Here is a 15748-nt window from a genome sequence, read left to right on the forward strand (position 1 = left end):
ACCCAACGCCCAGGCCCAGCACGTGTTGCCGCCATGGAATCCACCGCGAGTTCTACCAGGCCGAGGATGGGGAGCACAGCCGCCGCCTCCTCGCGCTGCTCGCCACCTCCCTCACCGTGCTTGACGCCATGCAAGGTTCGCCTCTCTCTCCTCCTCCTGGTCTCTCTCTGTTGCTTGGTTTGATTTTGCTGATGCGGTTTCCTTCCTCCCCTCCCTAATGCATGCGCGCGGGTGCACAGCCTAGTAGGAGACCACGGCTCCGTCTACTTCTTCCGTTGTTGTGTGGTCGACGACGACGACGATGCGGCCGTGCGGTTGGTGCCCTCTGAAGCTGCTCGCCCGGGACGTGCCATGACGGAGGAGGGGTCCAGATCCGGGCCTCACCAAGATCAATCGTCCCTGGAACTCGGGGGGATAAGATGGACGTGCCTCTGCTGGTCCCCGAGCTCCCTCCTCTCGATTCTTCCTTGTGCTACTCAGGCCCGCTCAGTCCGACTCTGCGGATGTAGGTGAGCCACTACCTTCCCCTCCTTTGTTTTCTCCAGTGCTCTTTCTGTCCATGCCCGGCCATCGAGCCCTGTTCTTTGTGGTCTGTCAAGCTTCTGTTCGACAGAATGCCTACAAGCTGCTGCTAATCACTTGCACTTGCTAGCTGCTGCTAGTGGTCTCATGTTAACTAGATGTTGCTCTTTTCATGATCTGCTTCATAGATACATGCATATGTGATTACTTCCTGCCTTCCTGCCTGCTACATCTCTGCTAGCATAAATCAAAGAGAAGAAATAGATCTACCTATTTTTTACCTGTAGCCTTTAATAAATTATATGAATCTGTAGCCTTTAATGAATTCAATGTATGACTGTGATGGGAATTATGGCACTACTTGATGTTTGCATCCTATACTTTGCTTGTGAATGATGCTATGTTGTTCTGCAGACTGTCAACAGGACTCATATTTAGCCATGCTTTAGTCACTGTGCCCTTAGTTTTTTTTGTAGGGAGCTATGCTTATCATCAGAAACTCTTGGTGATGATGTTATTCCTCTTTTGGTTCATGTGTTGCAATTATATGCCACATAATTCTACACCATGTGGTGGACATAAGTATCTTAGTGACTTCATTTGAGTGTGCATTTCTATTAATTCTAAGCTTCTGTTGCTGTGAAAATGTACCTCACTGACCGTCTGTCTATTTATTGTGTACTTCGTGCATGAGGAGGTGACTAGTGATGCGGTGCGCGAAGCAGCAGTAGGGGAAGGGGGTCTCCTGCTTGAGGAGGCGGAGGAGTAGGGGCGTGCCCAGCCGGCAGCCCTGTCCTGCTTGTGGGGGAGGGGCAGGAGGGGTCTGCTCCTCTGCTTCCATTGCGATCGCGGCAGGTAGCTCCTCCATCTCCGTCCCCCTCTTCCTGTGCTCACTACTTCTGCTGCTAAGTTGACGAATATGTGATGCACTTGTCCCAAGGAATTTTAGAGGGATCTGTATGAACAAGTCATGTTTTTATTTTATTTTATTTAGGTTGTTAATTACCAAACAGAGAGAGAAGATGAGCTCATGCTTGGATTTTTTTCTGCCAGCACATGATTTGTATGTATGCAATCATCATCTTGCGTGTGCGAGCTGGTTCTTTGCTTGGGCATCGCGTCGATGACCAAGTGTTAGTGCCGATTTGTTGTGGTGGTGCTCATCTGGCCATTGATTTCTTGATGATAATTTGTCTACTCCACTTGTTTATTTTTACTGAAACCTTTGTTTGCATGTTTCTAAAATACAGAGAAGAACACCCTGTGTTCTGGTAAAATATTTGTTGGCTATGATATGAAATTCCATGATGTGTGTGTTGTTTCAGTTTCTGTAGCTACAACAAAGTCCCAGTTTACTCTGTACTTGCTGCTGATGATTGCTAGCTAAATATACAGCAGCGGTGTCCAGGAGGAGAGCAGCGGGCTGGAGTAGCCGCCGCTGGTTTTCTTACTGGTTTTTTTAAATGTCACAACTTACTATGCCGCTACCTAGTAAAAACCAACTTACTATGCTGCTACCTAGTAAAATTATTTCTGTGTTTGATGCATGGCCTATCTTACTTTGTGCTTATACATTCTGTTATGTACCTAACTTATATTGGAAGCTGACTATTCTGTAAGATGGATCTAACCATCATTAAGTGCACAAGTTTTCAGGATAATTCACAACTGCATTAAAAAATTCTAGTGGGAGTTATACATGTTTTCTCATGATAGATTGATCTGGACTGAAACATGATTTTGCATCCCGTTTTCCGTCGACAAATATACAAGTTATACAAGTTATATCAGCAAGTTACTGTATGTGTTAGATAAATTAGTGTTGATTTATTTCTTGTTCTTTTTTTCTTTCTAATTTTTGCATGAGAGCAAACTGGTGTAGCTAGCTGAACTATGCAGCCATGAATCAGGAAGTAGCATATTCAGTTTTGCTAACAGAAAATAAATGTATTAAAAACTTTAAAAACTGTATAATAAGTGTTTGTTCATGTTTGGTTTCTCTAAACTTTGTTTGTATGATTGAGGGCAAATTTACTTGGTTCTTTTCTCTAAACTATGCTTGGAACATTCGTTTTTATGATCTAAAATTGCCTTCCTGTGATGATGCAGGTGCCCAGTTTGTGCTCACTACCGAAGGAGCTCCATGTTGAAGAAGATTGAAGACACTTGTAGAGCTACAGGGTTAACACCAGGGCACCGTATCACGTGTAGAGTTTGTAGAGCTTGTATGAGCTTATTATGTGTAGAGATTGTAAAGTATATGTTATTTGTACAATAGGAGCTCTGCACTGAATCTGGCTGATAATATTTGGAGTATTATGTGTGTGTTTTGTTTGTGCCAATTTAAATACTGGTTATTTATTTACTGTTAAATTGAAATATGAAGAATATGAACTTGCTAGCTGGGACCCACGTACCTGAACCTGACATCTGGGACCCATTTGACTAGTGGACCTTTTTTATATTACAAAAAAACTAAAACTTTCTAGCGGAAAAGGCCACGGCCCAAAAATAAGAAGGCTTAATTGTTGGGCTTGGCCCATCTACCTAGCCAAAATTAATATGAGAAAAAAACACAAATAGGCCGAATTGTTGGGCTAGGCCCATGTAGAAAATCGAATTGGACCGGGCTGAATCTTGTGCCACGTCAGATTGCCACGCTGGATGCCTACGTGGCCTGGGGAGGTTGCTAGTGACCAAAACGCCACAGTAGACGTATTTTGGTCATAAACGTTTTCGACCATTTCAGAAGAAAGGTCGCTATAGTCAATTTATGACGGCCAGCTTTTGACCTTATGTTTTTGGTCACAAAAAGGTCACAAATGGAAATTTACCATTCAGTGACCAATAGTGGTGGTCACAAGTTGACATATTTCTTGTAGTGTCCGGCGGCCCGGCCGTAGCCAGCCCCGCCATCTCTCCCTGCAAAACCTCCACGAGCAGCAGCTCCGTCGCGGTCGCCGCTGTTGTTCGGCCCAAAGGCTCCGCCGCGCCCTCCATTGACGGCTGCAGCAGACCGGCCCAGTCCCGATCCCAAAGAACCAGCAGCCGCAGCCTGATCCGATCCCCTCCCCGCCATGAGCACCGCGGCAAAGGATGCTCTGTCGATGGGCGGCGCGTCCGCTCGAACCCGCACTGCCCTTCTGATCCCGCAGGAACGAAAGCCAGGCCTTGCCCTCGTCGGCCGAACCCTAAACTTGCCCATGCTGGGTTGGGTCAAGCTCAGCAATTCGCACGGCCCATCCACCACCACCTGAGCCGCATGCTCAGAAGAAAAAGGCTGGGCCGCATGCCCTGAGCCCACCTGGATCTCACCCGAATTCGGCCCACTACAGCCCAGAAGCAAATTCAAACGTTCCTGCCTAACCTCCCGGGTCGAGATCTGGCTCAATGATACTCCAAGCTTCCTAGTGACCAGCCTGTTGGCTGACTGTCCTAGGACTACTTTTTATGAATAAAGCTCTCTAAGTTGCCTGCAAAAAAAGTCTTCTCAAGAAAGAGTTGTACCAAAATGATGTAAAAAAAGAGTTGTACCAGAAGTCCGGGATTAGCTCATGGAAAAGAATACGGGAAGGATCAAATCTCTTGAAAGATCAAGACCCAATGGAGAGCAAACGCACGATCGCAAGTCGATCGCTCGCAAGTACACCGCGCGCCGGCCCTAGTGGAGAAGGATTGATGGAGACGCTGCCGGACGATGTGGTGGTGGCGATCCTGGTGCGCGTGCCGGATGTGGCAGACCTCTTCCGCTGTGCCGCGACATGCAAGCGATGCCGCATCCTCATCGCCGATCCGTCTTTCCTCCGCCGCCGCTGGCCGGAGGGCGTGAGCCACCTGTCCTCCCTGCTCGGCTTCTTCTCCGTGCAACAGCCCCGTGAAGAACCAATAGAAGGGAACTCTACGTCTGCTCCCATGCCGCCCTTCACCCCGGTGCCATGGTGCTCCCTCGGAGAACGCCACCGCTTCCTCACCATCCCTGATCAGCCTCAAGGCAACCAGGCAGTGGTGCTCACCGCGCGCCGTGGCCTTGTTGTTGTGCGCTTGGGCCCACTAAACGAACCCACCAATGGGTACGAGATGACCATGAACCTGGCATTGTACGATCCAATCGCCGGCAGAAGCCGTCTGCTGCCTGAGTTGAAGAGCAATAGACCTTTCCGAATAGAAGGATGCGCTCTTCTAACCCGTGCGGATTGTTGCCCGGACGAAACGCGAGGGGCGGCGTCGTGGTCCTTCTTCAAAGTGCTAATCATCGGCGGCGATCAAGATGAGCCACGGCACAATCTCCATGTGTTCACTTCCACAGAGCCGAGCTCGAGCTGGAGCACGCCTAGGGAGTGCTATGACTCTTCGTTGGATCAACAAGATGACATTGCCATATGCAGAGTAATTTGTGTACATTCATATGAGTTATATGCTACAATATGTTTACCGTTAGATTTGTATTTGAAAGAAGATTCTCAGATTATAATTTTTTTACATATAGTTTATATTTTATTACATAAAATTGTGGTCAAAGTTTGACACTAATACGAGTGAGCCTAATAAACCCGATCGAGCAGAGAAGGTAGTTTAGAGAACATCTAAACTGAAACAAGAATGGGATCATGTAGACTTAGATTATTTCGTACATTTCAGTTGATGTATTTTCATCTTGTACTTGCTCCACCATTTACTTACCCAAAATTTCGCTTTTTGTTGCTGGGTCACAACTCTCACAAATCCCTGAAGAAAAATCTCAAACCCTAAGAAAAGATCTAGTGTGGCATCTTGTTGATCCAACATACCCTCTTCTATCTTCATATTTGTCTCCTTTGGGGTGCCATATTGTGATGTTCGCCCTAGGTCCATCTCTCTATTCACCCTGAGCCATGCGCTCCATTTATACGCTGAAAATCCACCAACTAATCGATTATTTTCCCTTTGCATGGACTAACCGAATATTTTTTATAATCCATAGAAGTTCATGCAGCTAATTATATGACATACGTGCGAAGGTGCCTTCACATAAATTTGATGAGCTAGTGCTTGCCATGGTTTTGCATTTCAATTTCAAAACTATTTAATCCATTGCCGAAATCACCGGATTTCATTGAATTTATGTGGTTTTGGTTTCTATTAATTTCGGCAGAGATGTGCAAATTTTGAAAATAATAATTTGATAAGTATTTGAATATGTGTGTACTACCGTAATTGCTGAAATAGTTTGACTGGAAGCTAGGCAATTATTTTAGTGTGTATCGAAATGACTGAATTTTCGAAATTTTGATATATAATTTCTCCAAATTTGGATTAAATTTGTTGGAAGTGAAAACCACGGCGCTAATGGATAGTTTTTTTTTGAACATCAGTACAGACGTAGGCGCCTCGTCATTGACGAAAACGTCTCCTCCCAATGAATGTGTATCGCCGGAAATCCTAAAATAAATTCAGGAATAAATGCGAGCACCTGATGGGTTGGGATACCACAGTCCTTCTAACCATCCAACCACGAGTTGCTTCGCACATCTAAGAAACCAAACTATAAAGGAAACAAATATCTGAATCCAAATAGATTAGTACCAAGTATTTTGTTTTTAAATACCAGTGTATCACGCACGTCACGCTGGGTAATCTCTCCGCAAGTCTCGAGAAAATTCACCCGCAAAAACAAAGTCTCGAGAAAATTGTTGTAAGACGATAGCTCATGGAAAAGAATACGGGAAGGACCAAATCTCTGGAAAAAGTTTATACAATTCCAATCTAGACCAAATCAGCGGCTGGAAAGAAACGCACGATCGAACGTATAGATCGCTCGCAAGTACACCGCGCGCGGGCCCTAGGAGGAGGATCGAATCGATGGAGACGCTGCCGGACGACGTGGTGGTGGAGATCCTGGTGCGCGTGACGGATGTGGCAGCCCTCTTCCGCTGCGCCGCGACGTGCAAGCGATGCCGCCTCCTCATTGCCGAGCCGTCTTTCCTCCGCCGCCGCTGGCCTGAGGGCGTGAGTCACCAGTCCTCCCTGCTCGGCTTCTTCGCCATGCAACAGCCCCGTGAAGAACCAACAGAAGGGAGCTCTGCTGCGCCCATGCCGCCCTTCACCCCGGTGCCATGGTCCCCGCTCGGAGAGCGCCACCGCTCCCTGACCATCACCGCCCCTGGGGGTCGTGGCTGCCAGGTAACGCTGCTCACCTCGCGCCGTGGCCTTCTTGTTATGCGGTTCTTCCCACTCGAGGAACCCAGCGATGGGTACATTAAGACCATGAACCTGACATTGTACGATCCAATCGCCGGCAAAAGCCGTCAGCTGCCTGAGTTGAAGAGCAATAGACCTTTCCGAATACAAGGATGTGCCCTTCTAACCCGTGCGGATTGTTGCCCGGACAAAACACGAGGAGCAGCGTCATCGGTCCCCTCGTCCTTCCTCAAAGTGCTAATCATCGGCGTCGATCAAGATGGGCCAGGCGCCGATCAAGATGAGCCACGGCACAATCTCCACGTGTTCACTTCCACGAAGTCGAGCTCGAGCTGGAACACGCCCAGGGAGTGCTTTCAGCCTTTGGAGGACGGCACGCGTGTGGTGTCCCAGCAGATCAGCGCTGTCGTGTGCCAAGGCACTGCACATTGGCTCTTCAGCAATACGTCTAACTTGTACGCACTCACTGTGTGTGCTAGGACCACAGAGATGTCCTTAACAAGGATACCAGTCACACCGGATCAACCTCGGCTGCTGCTCGGAGTCACCGATGGCGGGTCGCCGTCATTGCTTCGCTTGGACGGGCAATGCACTATGCTCGAGGTCTGGAAACGCCGAACTGACAACATGTGTGGACACAACAACACAGGCCGCTGGCATCGCACCAAGAAGATCGAGTTACGACCACCCAAGTGGGGCAAGATCGACCAGGTGCAGTGTGTGTGCGTGGGTGAGACAAGCGGCATACTGCTCGTCAAGGACAATCAACAAGACGTGTACATCGTAGATCTCCAAACAGGGGCAATGGAGGCGGTCACCAGCTGGTTTCGAGGCATTGTTTTGAGGGCCATCCCTTTTGAGATGGATTGGCCAGCCTTCTTCACCCGTCGCTTGGCGAACACTAGGATCAAACGAACTAAACCGGGAGGAGTTCTATCAAAACTTGCTGACCCTTTTTGGGGACAAATAGTAGTGTCGCTTATCATTGTATCAATTGCTATGAGTTGGGCCTAGTAAGATCTACATGAATCTAAGTTCTGTGTGGAAGACTTGAGAAACTTGCAAGTTAATGAAGTAACCTACACATTGGATACGGCATTGAGTATGGTGCAGCATCAAGGCAAGAAACAGATGTTGCAAGGATTGCCGTTCTTCGTCAGATGAAGAGCATGAAACTGCCATGTGCAGATTAATTTTTGCTTGTGCTTCAGAATGTTGCTTCTGTGTTTTATTGTCTTGTTAAGACTTGGTGTGCTAGCTGAACCTTTGATATTCTGTTGAACAAAGTGTAATGAGTGCTGACTAGTTAGACTAGCCATAATGGATAGTAACATACACTAGTAACATACACATATCCATATACTATGTTACTATCTTTATAATGGGCAGTAACTTAAGTGTGGTAACATGCAAAGATTCATTTATTAGGTTATAGACTCATATTGTATTGGGATATGTGATGTTACTGTAACTAGCTAAGTTACTACAACTACCTCTCTCTTCATTAACTCATTGCCATATAAGCAAATTTGCTGAGTTGAACTTAATGTTACTGCTGAAGTTACTCCCATTGTGACTAGTCTTATGATGGTGGCTACGGGAGACGCCGATCTGCACTTTGCTGCAACTTTGGATGGTACAGTTTAGGCTTAGTTATGGCCTGTGGTGTGGCGCTACGTCGCTCTTTTGGTCACCTGTGACCCTCTATTGAACCACTCTAGTTTGTGCTTTGTTCTTTCTTTGCACTTTGAGTATCTGTTGTTTGTGAATCTAAGGGCCTCAATTTAAGGCTGGGCAAGCGTCTCTATTCTCAAGAAAATAAGTGCTGAACTGTCGTTTATATTATGTGAATCTCCATTATCTAAGATGGAAACTTTACGGCTAATTGTGATCATAATTGACATTTCATTTCCACCTGTAGCACTACCTCCTGGATTGTTCTTTACAATATTCACCAGCAAACATATCGTGCGTCGCAACCGCGCTGTACGCTAACATCCGAACGATCCGGCAACCTCAAGGCAAGAGAAACACCCACAAGACTTCCACTACGCCACAAAGTGGTTGCTGATGAAATGAAGTCCAGGCCTAATGTATAGTAGAGGAAAGAAAACTGAATTCAAAATTCAAATTTCGTTTAAATTTTTTTGGGATTTCACGGATACCGCGGTAACCGAGAATTTCGGTGCCCCGCGAGAAAAAACATGCACTTGGGATCCAAATCCTTGGCAGGAAGGCATACACCGAGGACGCATTAAGAACCATTCGAACCTTTGGCACGCCTTTTGTATGACACTTCTGATCACACCAAACATGAACAAATTAAAGCGCGTCAAAGTCACTAAGTTGACTATTTACTCCCTCCATCTATTTTTACGGAACTTTTTCCAATGCAGCTACGATAAAATTGGAGCATTTTGAAGCTCAGTTTTGGACACTTTTTTTTCCTAATTGTATGTAACCCATAGAAACCCTCGCGCATTCCTTTTTTATTTAACACATTTCTCTTCTTTTATTGACCAACAATAATACTCACGATCGATTTAATTTTATTGGGTCATTTTTATCTAATTGCATGTAGCCCACCAAATCCTTCCCATCATTTTTCTTATTTTATTCAATTTTTAATTTTTATTAACGTACCATGCAACCCACAATCAGTTTAATTTTATGAAAATGTTAACGCCTACACGTGTGGGCGTTGACCATCTCAACCACATGCATCCATCACCGTCCAGTACTATATGCACGAATCTTGACATAATCTGGCTGATTTTTCTGTACCACATAGGACAAGGCGTGTGTGTGGTGTGTGATATAGTTCGCCCACACATCTGTTTTACCACACGGAGGGGCCGGTGTTTGGGGGTTTAGCAGTTCACCAACACACCAGTTTTCAGTCACGCACAAGGGCTGGTGTGTGGGCATTTGCCATCTCCCCCACACGTCCGTCTCCTCTCCCACACGGAAGCTGCTAGTTGCCATGTGTTTTTGCAGCGCACATGGCAACTGCCTCTAGTATGCTTTGTAAGCAGGTGGCAACTCTCTTTTTTTACCCGAGTTGCCATGTGTTTTTGCAGGGTACACGGCAACTGCCTAGTGTGCACGTAAGCAGATGGCAACTGTCTTTTACCGAGTTGCCATGTGTTTTTGCATGGTACATGGCAACTGCTCCAACGTGCACGTACATGGCAACTGCCCTAACGTGCACGTAAGCAGATGGCAACTCTTCCTTATTACATGGCAACTGCCCTAGCATGCTTGTGAGCACATGGCAACTCTCTCAACTGTCTAGTGTTAATATGTGGCAACTCATAAAGTTATGAAATCATGGCAACTACATTAGATCAGACCATACATGGCAACTGCAGTTGAGCAACCATGGCAACTGCAGTTGTCCGACATGGCAACCGTAGTTCAGCGATATGGCAACTGCAGATAAACGAACATGGACGAGGGTCTGGACCATGGCAACTGCGGGCGCGCGGTGGGCGTCAAGCGTCACGTGCGGGACCAGAAGGGTACGAGGCCTGACATACGGGTGTGTGGTCGTTATCAACTTCGCCCACACGCACGCGTGTGAGAGGGTTCAGGAGGGGAAAAAAGATGTGCGTGGGCATTAGTTGTTTTGCCCACACGTAGGTGTGTGGGCTGTTTGCTGTCCATGCCACACGAGGCGTGTGGCACAACTACCCAATACACCACACGTGTAGCAGTTATCGGGACCCTTTTATCGTGTCTTTCTCTTTTTTATTGTGACCACCTCACACTTTATGTCTTCATCTGGACTTTATTTATTTTATTGGCATGTGGATCCAAACTCAATAGAAAAAAAACAAGTATCTTAATCCAAATATACACATGCACACCTTACTCCTATGAGTACCTTCGAAAGGCTGAGCCATCAATCATCATATCATGCAATGTCTCGTCACACTGAATATGCATCGCCAGAAATCAAAAATAAATGCCAGCAGCAAGACTTGAACCCTGATGGGCTAGAAATACCACAATCCTCTAACCATCCAACCACAAATTGGTTTGCTTATTATTAGTATTTGAAAAAAGAAATACCAGTGTATCATGCACGTCACGCTGGGTACTCTCCGCAAGTCTGGAGAAAAGAGTTGTACCACGATAGGTCATGGAAAAGAATCAAACGGGAAGGACCAAATCTCTGGAATCTAATCAAGACCAAATCAGCGGTTGGAAAGAGACGCACGGTCTGTTGAGTTGTGTTGTAACGTGCTGTTATGCATGCCCACGTATATAGGATCAAGGGCCTGTGTGCCTCATGACTCGGGCAGCGCCTGGTGTATATAAACCATGTATGTAACACTTGATGATCAATAGAGAGAGTGAATTATATCCTCCAACTTGGTATCAGTTACCAGGCCCTCTTCTTCCGTCGCCATGGTTGAGCCCGGCTCCTCTTCTGCCGCCACCGACGCCGCGACCTCGCCGAGCTCCCTCTCCTCTTCGGCAACTGCCCCTGCCACCTCTTCGGCGACCTCGCCGGGATCCTCCCCGTTCATCTTCTCCGGCGCATCCGGGGGCACTGGTCCCTCTCAGTTCGATCCCCTCTTCTCGTCCTCCACTCCTGCGCCGCCCACCCCGGCCCCTCGCAATCCGATCTTCTTCGATCACATCACCAACCACATCAAATTCCTGCTCAATCCTGCCGAACACAACTACCATAAGTGGAAGTCCTTCTTCCTCCTCGTTCTCATCCGCTACGGCGTCACTTTCCCATCGAGCATCCCCCGCCGCCCAACGCCGACGCCCGGTACCTGGAGCTGGACGCCCATGTGGTGCTCTGGATCTACGCCACCCTCGCCGACCCCCTCATCGACCACGTCGTCGGCGCCACCACCACGTACGACCTCTGGACCAAGATCCAGGCCATCTTCCTCGCCAATCGGGCTGCGCGGTTCATGATGCTCAACTGCCAGTACCGTAATCTGCAGCAGGGCGACCTCTCTGTCACCGAGTACGCTCGTCGCCTGAAGGTGCTCACTGACGGTCTCGCCGACATCGACCACGCCAAAGAGGTGGATCTCACCACCCAGTTCCTTCACGGCCTCGACAAGCGGCTCGACACCATCCGCGTCGTCCTCGGCGATCAGGCATCCACCATGCCCTTCGACACCGTCCTCTCCCGCGTCGTCCTGCCGAAGGAGTCCCATGCCCAGCGTGCTGCTGAGGAGAGCGCTTCGGCGTTCGCTCTCGCTGGCCCTTCCAGATCGGGAGACGCCTCTGGCTCTGGCGTGCGCTCTCAGGGTGATCACGGCGACCGCTCTGGTGATCGCGGCTCCGATCGTTCCCAGGCTCCGCCTCCGCCTTCGCAGCAGCCCCGCAGTCGTGGTGACCGCGGTGACGGTGCCGACCGTGGACGTGGACGCGGGCGTGGCCGTCATGACTCTGGCGGACGTGGCCTGCCGTCGCAGCCCGCCCTGTTCACGGGCTACTTCGCCCCGTACGGGATGGCGCTCCCCCTGCCTCGACCTGGATGGGTGCCGCCTAACTCCGCCGGGGTTCTCGGCCCCCGGCCGGGCTCGCATGCCCACGCCTACCCGATGTATCCGCCAGCGCCTCCTCCGTCCTCACCGTACTACCCGCCCGCACCACCTTCATGGGAGCATCTCGCCATGTTGAACGCCGCCTACAGCAACGGCGGCCTCCCTCCCCCCCCCCCACTCCGTCGCCGGACTGGTACCTCGACAGTGGCACTTCCTCCCACATCACCGGCAATCCAGGTACCCTCACCTCGTCTAGTACTTCTTTAAAGCATGTGCCACCTAGCATTCTTGTCGGCAATGGCCAACACATACCCGTCATAGCCACCGACTCTGTCACCCTTCCCCCTCATGATTTCCGCCTCACCAATGTTCTCGTTTCTCCACACGTAGTAACTAGCCTCATTTTTGTTCGCAAGTTCACTAAGGATAATTCTTGTTCCCTTGAGTTTTACCCATGTGGCTTTCTTGTGAAGGATCTTCGAACGCGGCGGGTCCTCATGATCTCCATTAGCAATGGCGACCTCTACCCCTTTGTTGGCCATAAAGCGTCCTCGGCGTCCACACTTCTTGCCACTGCCTCGCCTGACTTGTGGCATCGTCGGCTCGGACACCCCGGCGGTCATACACTCTCCACATTAGCTAGAACTGTTCTTCCTGATTGTAATAAAGAGGCTCATACACCTTGTACTGCTTGTCAACTAGGCCGTCAACCTCGTCTCCCCTTTCCCTCTTCTTTTAGTAAATCGTATGCACCATTCGATCTCATCTATTGTGATTTGTGGACCTCATCGGTTGTAAGCTTCTCTGGTTATCAGTATTATCTTGTTGTGTTGGATGACTTTACTCATTACTCCTGGTCCTTCCCTCTTCGTCACAAGTCCGACATGTCTACTACTCTCCAACGCTTCTTTTCCTTTATCCGCACCCAATACAACATAGTCATTAAGGCCATGCAATGCGACAACGGTGGTGAGTTCATCAACACCTCCCTCCGTTCATTCTTCTCCTCCAACGGCGTCGCCTACCGATTCTCCTGCCCACACACGTCGCCCCAAAATGGCAAGGCTGAACGCCTCATCCGCACCACAAATGACATCGTTCGTACCCTTATTTTCCAAGCCAATCTCACCCCTCCCTTTTGGGTAGAAGCTCTTCACACCGCCACATACTTGCTAAACCGCCGCCCCTCTCGTGTTATTGCCAACGTCACACCGTACTATCTCCTTCATGGCTCCCATCCCATGTACGACCATCTCCGAGTATTTGGTTGCTTGTGCTTCCCTCACACATCCTCCACCATGGCCCACAAGCTCTCTCCTCGCTCTGTCCGCTGCGTCTTCCTAGGGTATCCCCTCGAGCGCAAGGGTTATCGGTGTTTTGATCTGGAGTCGCGCCGCGTCATCGTCTCTCGCCATGTCATTTTTGACGAAACGTGCTTTCCATACACACAGCCACACCCCCGCACGACCATAGACGATCCCGCCCACCGTATCTCCCCTACCAAATCTCTGGCCGATCCTGCTTCCTCGGATCCACCGCCCGGTCGTCCCGATTCTCCGGGCCCCACCACCCCATGCACGCCCGTGCACGCTCGTCGCGACGCGCCCCCATCGCCTGGCTCCACCACGTGCCATCCCTCCACCAGCCACTCTTGCGAGTCCACCACTACCACATCGACCGCGTCCACCCCCACCCAATCCTCGCCCGCCTCTGCCGCACCTGCCAGCCCCACTGCGCCCGCATCCTCCTCGCTCCACGCACCCTGCTGATTAGATCTATCTGCCACCAGCCCCACCGAATCTTCCTCGGGATCGCTGCTCCCATGCACCCCACCGCACCACGTACCGCCTCGTGTTGTCCCTGTTGCACCACCCAATAACGCACACAAAATGTCTACTCGCACCAAATCCGGCTTTTGCATGCCTCGTCGCCTTTTCCTTGCCGACACACCATCCACCACCATCTCACCCATTCCACCCACCTACAAATCGGCTCTCAAAGACCCAAATTGGCGCTAAGCAATGCTAGATGAGTACACTGCTTTAATGAATAACTCTACGTGGTCTTTGGTGCCTAAGCCTGCAGGTGTTAATGTGGTCACGGGGAAGTGGATCTTTCGCCACAAATTCAACATGGACGGCTCCTTGGCACGGTACAAAGCTCGATGGGTGCTTCGAGGCTTCACACAACGGGAAGGCGTGGACTATGACGAGACGTTCAGTCCGGTGGTCAAGCCGGCTACTACCCGTGTGGTGTTGAGCATTGCCACCTCCCACTCTTGGCCCATTCATCAAATGGACGTCAAGAATGCCTTTCTCCATGGTGATCTCAACGAGCTCGTCTACTGCTCCCAACCGGCTGGTTTTGTTGACACCGCTCGTCCGGATCATGTTTGTCGCCTCCACAAGTCTCTTTACGGCCTTAAGCAAGCTCCTCGCACATGGTTTCTTCGCTTTCGGGCCTTCCTTCTCTCCCTTGGATTTCACGGCTCCAAGAGTGACACTTCCTTGTTCATTCTTCATCACGGCACCTCCATCGCATATTTGCTTGTGTACGTAGATGATATCATTCTCACATCTAGCTCTCCTCAAACCCTACACCACATTATCTCGGCTCTCAAGTCTGAGTTTTCCATGACCGATATGGGGCCCCTCCACCATTTCCTTGGCATCAACGTCACTCCAACCTCCTCGGGACTCTTTCTAAGCCAGCAACAGTACACCTTGGAGGTTCTTGAGCGTGCCAACATGCTCCATTGTAAGCCCGTCTCTACCCCCATAGACACGAGCTCCAAGTTGTCCCTCTCACATGGAAGGCTTCTCTCTAACCCCACATATTACTGAAGTCCTGCAGGCGCGCTTCGGTATCTCACCTTGACCCGGCCGGACATATTTTATGCCGTCCAACAGGTGTGCCTTTTCATGCATGAGCCCCGCGACACTCATATGCAGCTTGTCAAGCGCATTCTTTGTTACCTCCAAGGCACCTCCCACTATGGCTTACACTTCTACAAGTCATCTTCCAAGGAACTCATCGCATACACGGATGCGGACTGGGCCGATTGCCCTGACACGAGGAAGTCCACGTCGGGTTTTTGTGTCTTCCTTGGTTCCAATCTCATATCTTGGTCATCCAAATGCCAGTCCACCGTCTCTCGTTCTAGTGCGGAGGTCGAGTATCGTGGTGTTGCTAATTGCGTTGCCGAGTCCTGCTGGTTACGCCAACTCCTTCACGAACTCAAGTGTCCACCACAGCGTGCCACAATCGTCTACTGTGACAATATCAGCGCCTCCTACCTCGCGTGCAATCCGGTTCAACATCAACGCACCAAACACATCGAGATAGATCTTCACTTTGTGCGTGATCGCGTTGCCTTCGGCGACGTCCGTGTCTTGCATGTCCCTTCGAGCTCACAGTTTGCTGATTTGTTCACAAAAGGCCTGCCATCTCCGGTGTTCCACGAGTTCAGATCCAGCCTCAACGTCCATGCCAATGGAGTTCCGGGTGAGGGGGGTGTTGAGTTGTGTTGT

The 15748-nt window shown here is 49.6% G+C and overlaps 2 protein-coding genes across 2 annotated transcripts; both read left to right on the forward strand.

Annotated features, from left to right (window-relative positions):
* Positions 1–4125: 4125 nt before the first annotated feature.
* On the forward strand, positions 4126–4972 carry LOC147992272 (uncharacterized). Its single transcript, XM_087538986.1, has 2 exons — positions 4126–4908; positions 4961–4972. The coding sequence occupies exons 1-2, from the start codon at positions 4126–4128 to the stop codon at positions 4970–4972; spliced, it is 795 nt and encodes a 264-aa protein (XP_087395112.1).
* A 1320-nt stretch (positions 4973–6292) lies between these two features.
* LOC125533055 (uncharacterized) lies at positions 6293–7713 on the forward strand. The gene has a single exon (XM_048696850.2). The coding sequence runs from the start codon at positions 6361–6363 to the stop codon at positions 7711–7713; it is 1353 nt and encodes a 450-aa protein (XP_048552807.1). The 5' UTR covers positions 6293–6360.
* Positions 7714–15748: the final 8035 nt, after the last annotated feature.

This window comes from Triticum urartu, chromosome 1A (assembly GCF_056163025.1).
Source record: "Triticum urartu cultivar PI428250 chromosome 1A, HENAU_Tu73, whole genome shotgun sequence".
NCBI classification, from domain to species: domain Eukaryota; kingdom Viridiplantae; phylum Streptophyta; class Magnoliopsida; order Poales; family Poaceae; genus Triticum; species Triticum urartu.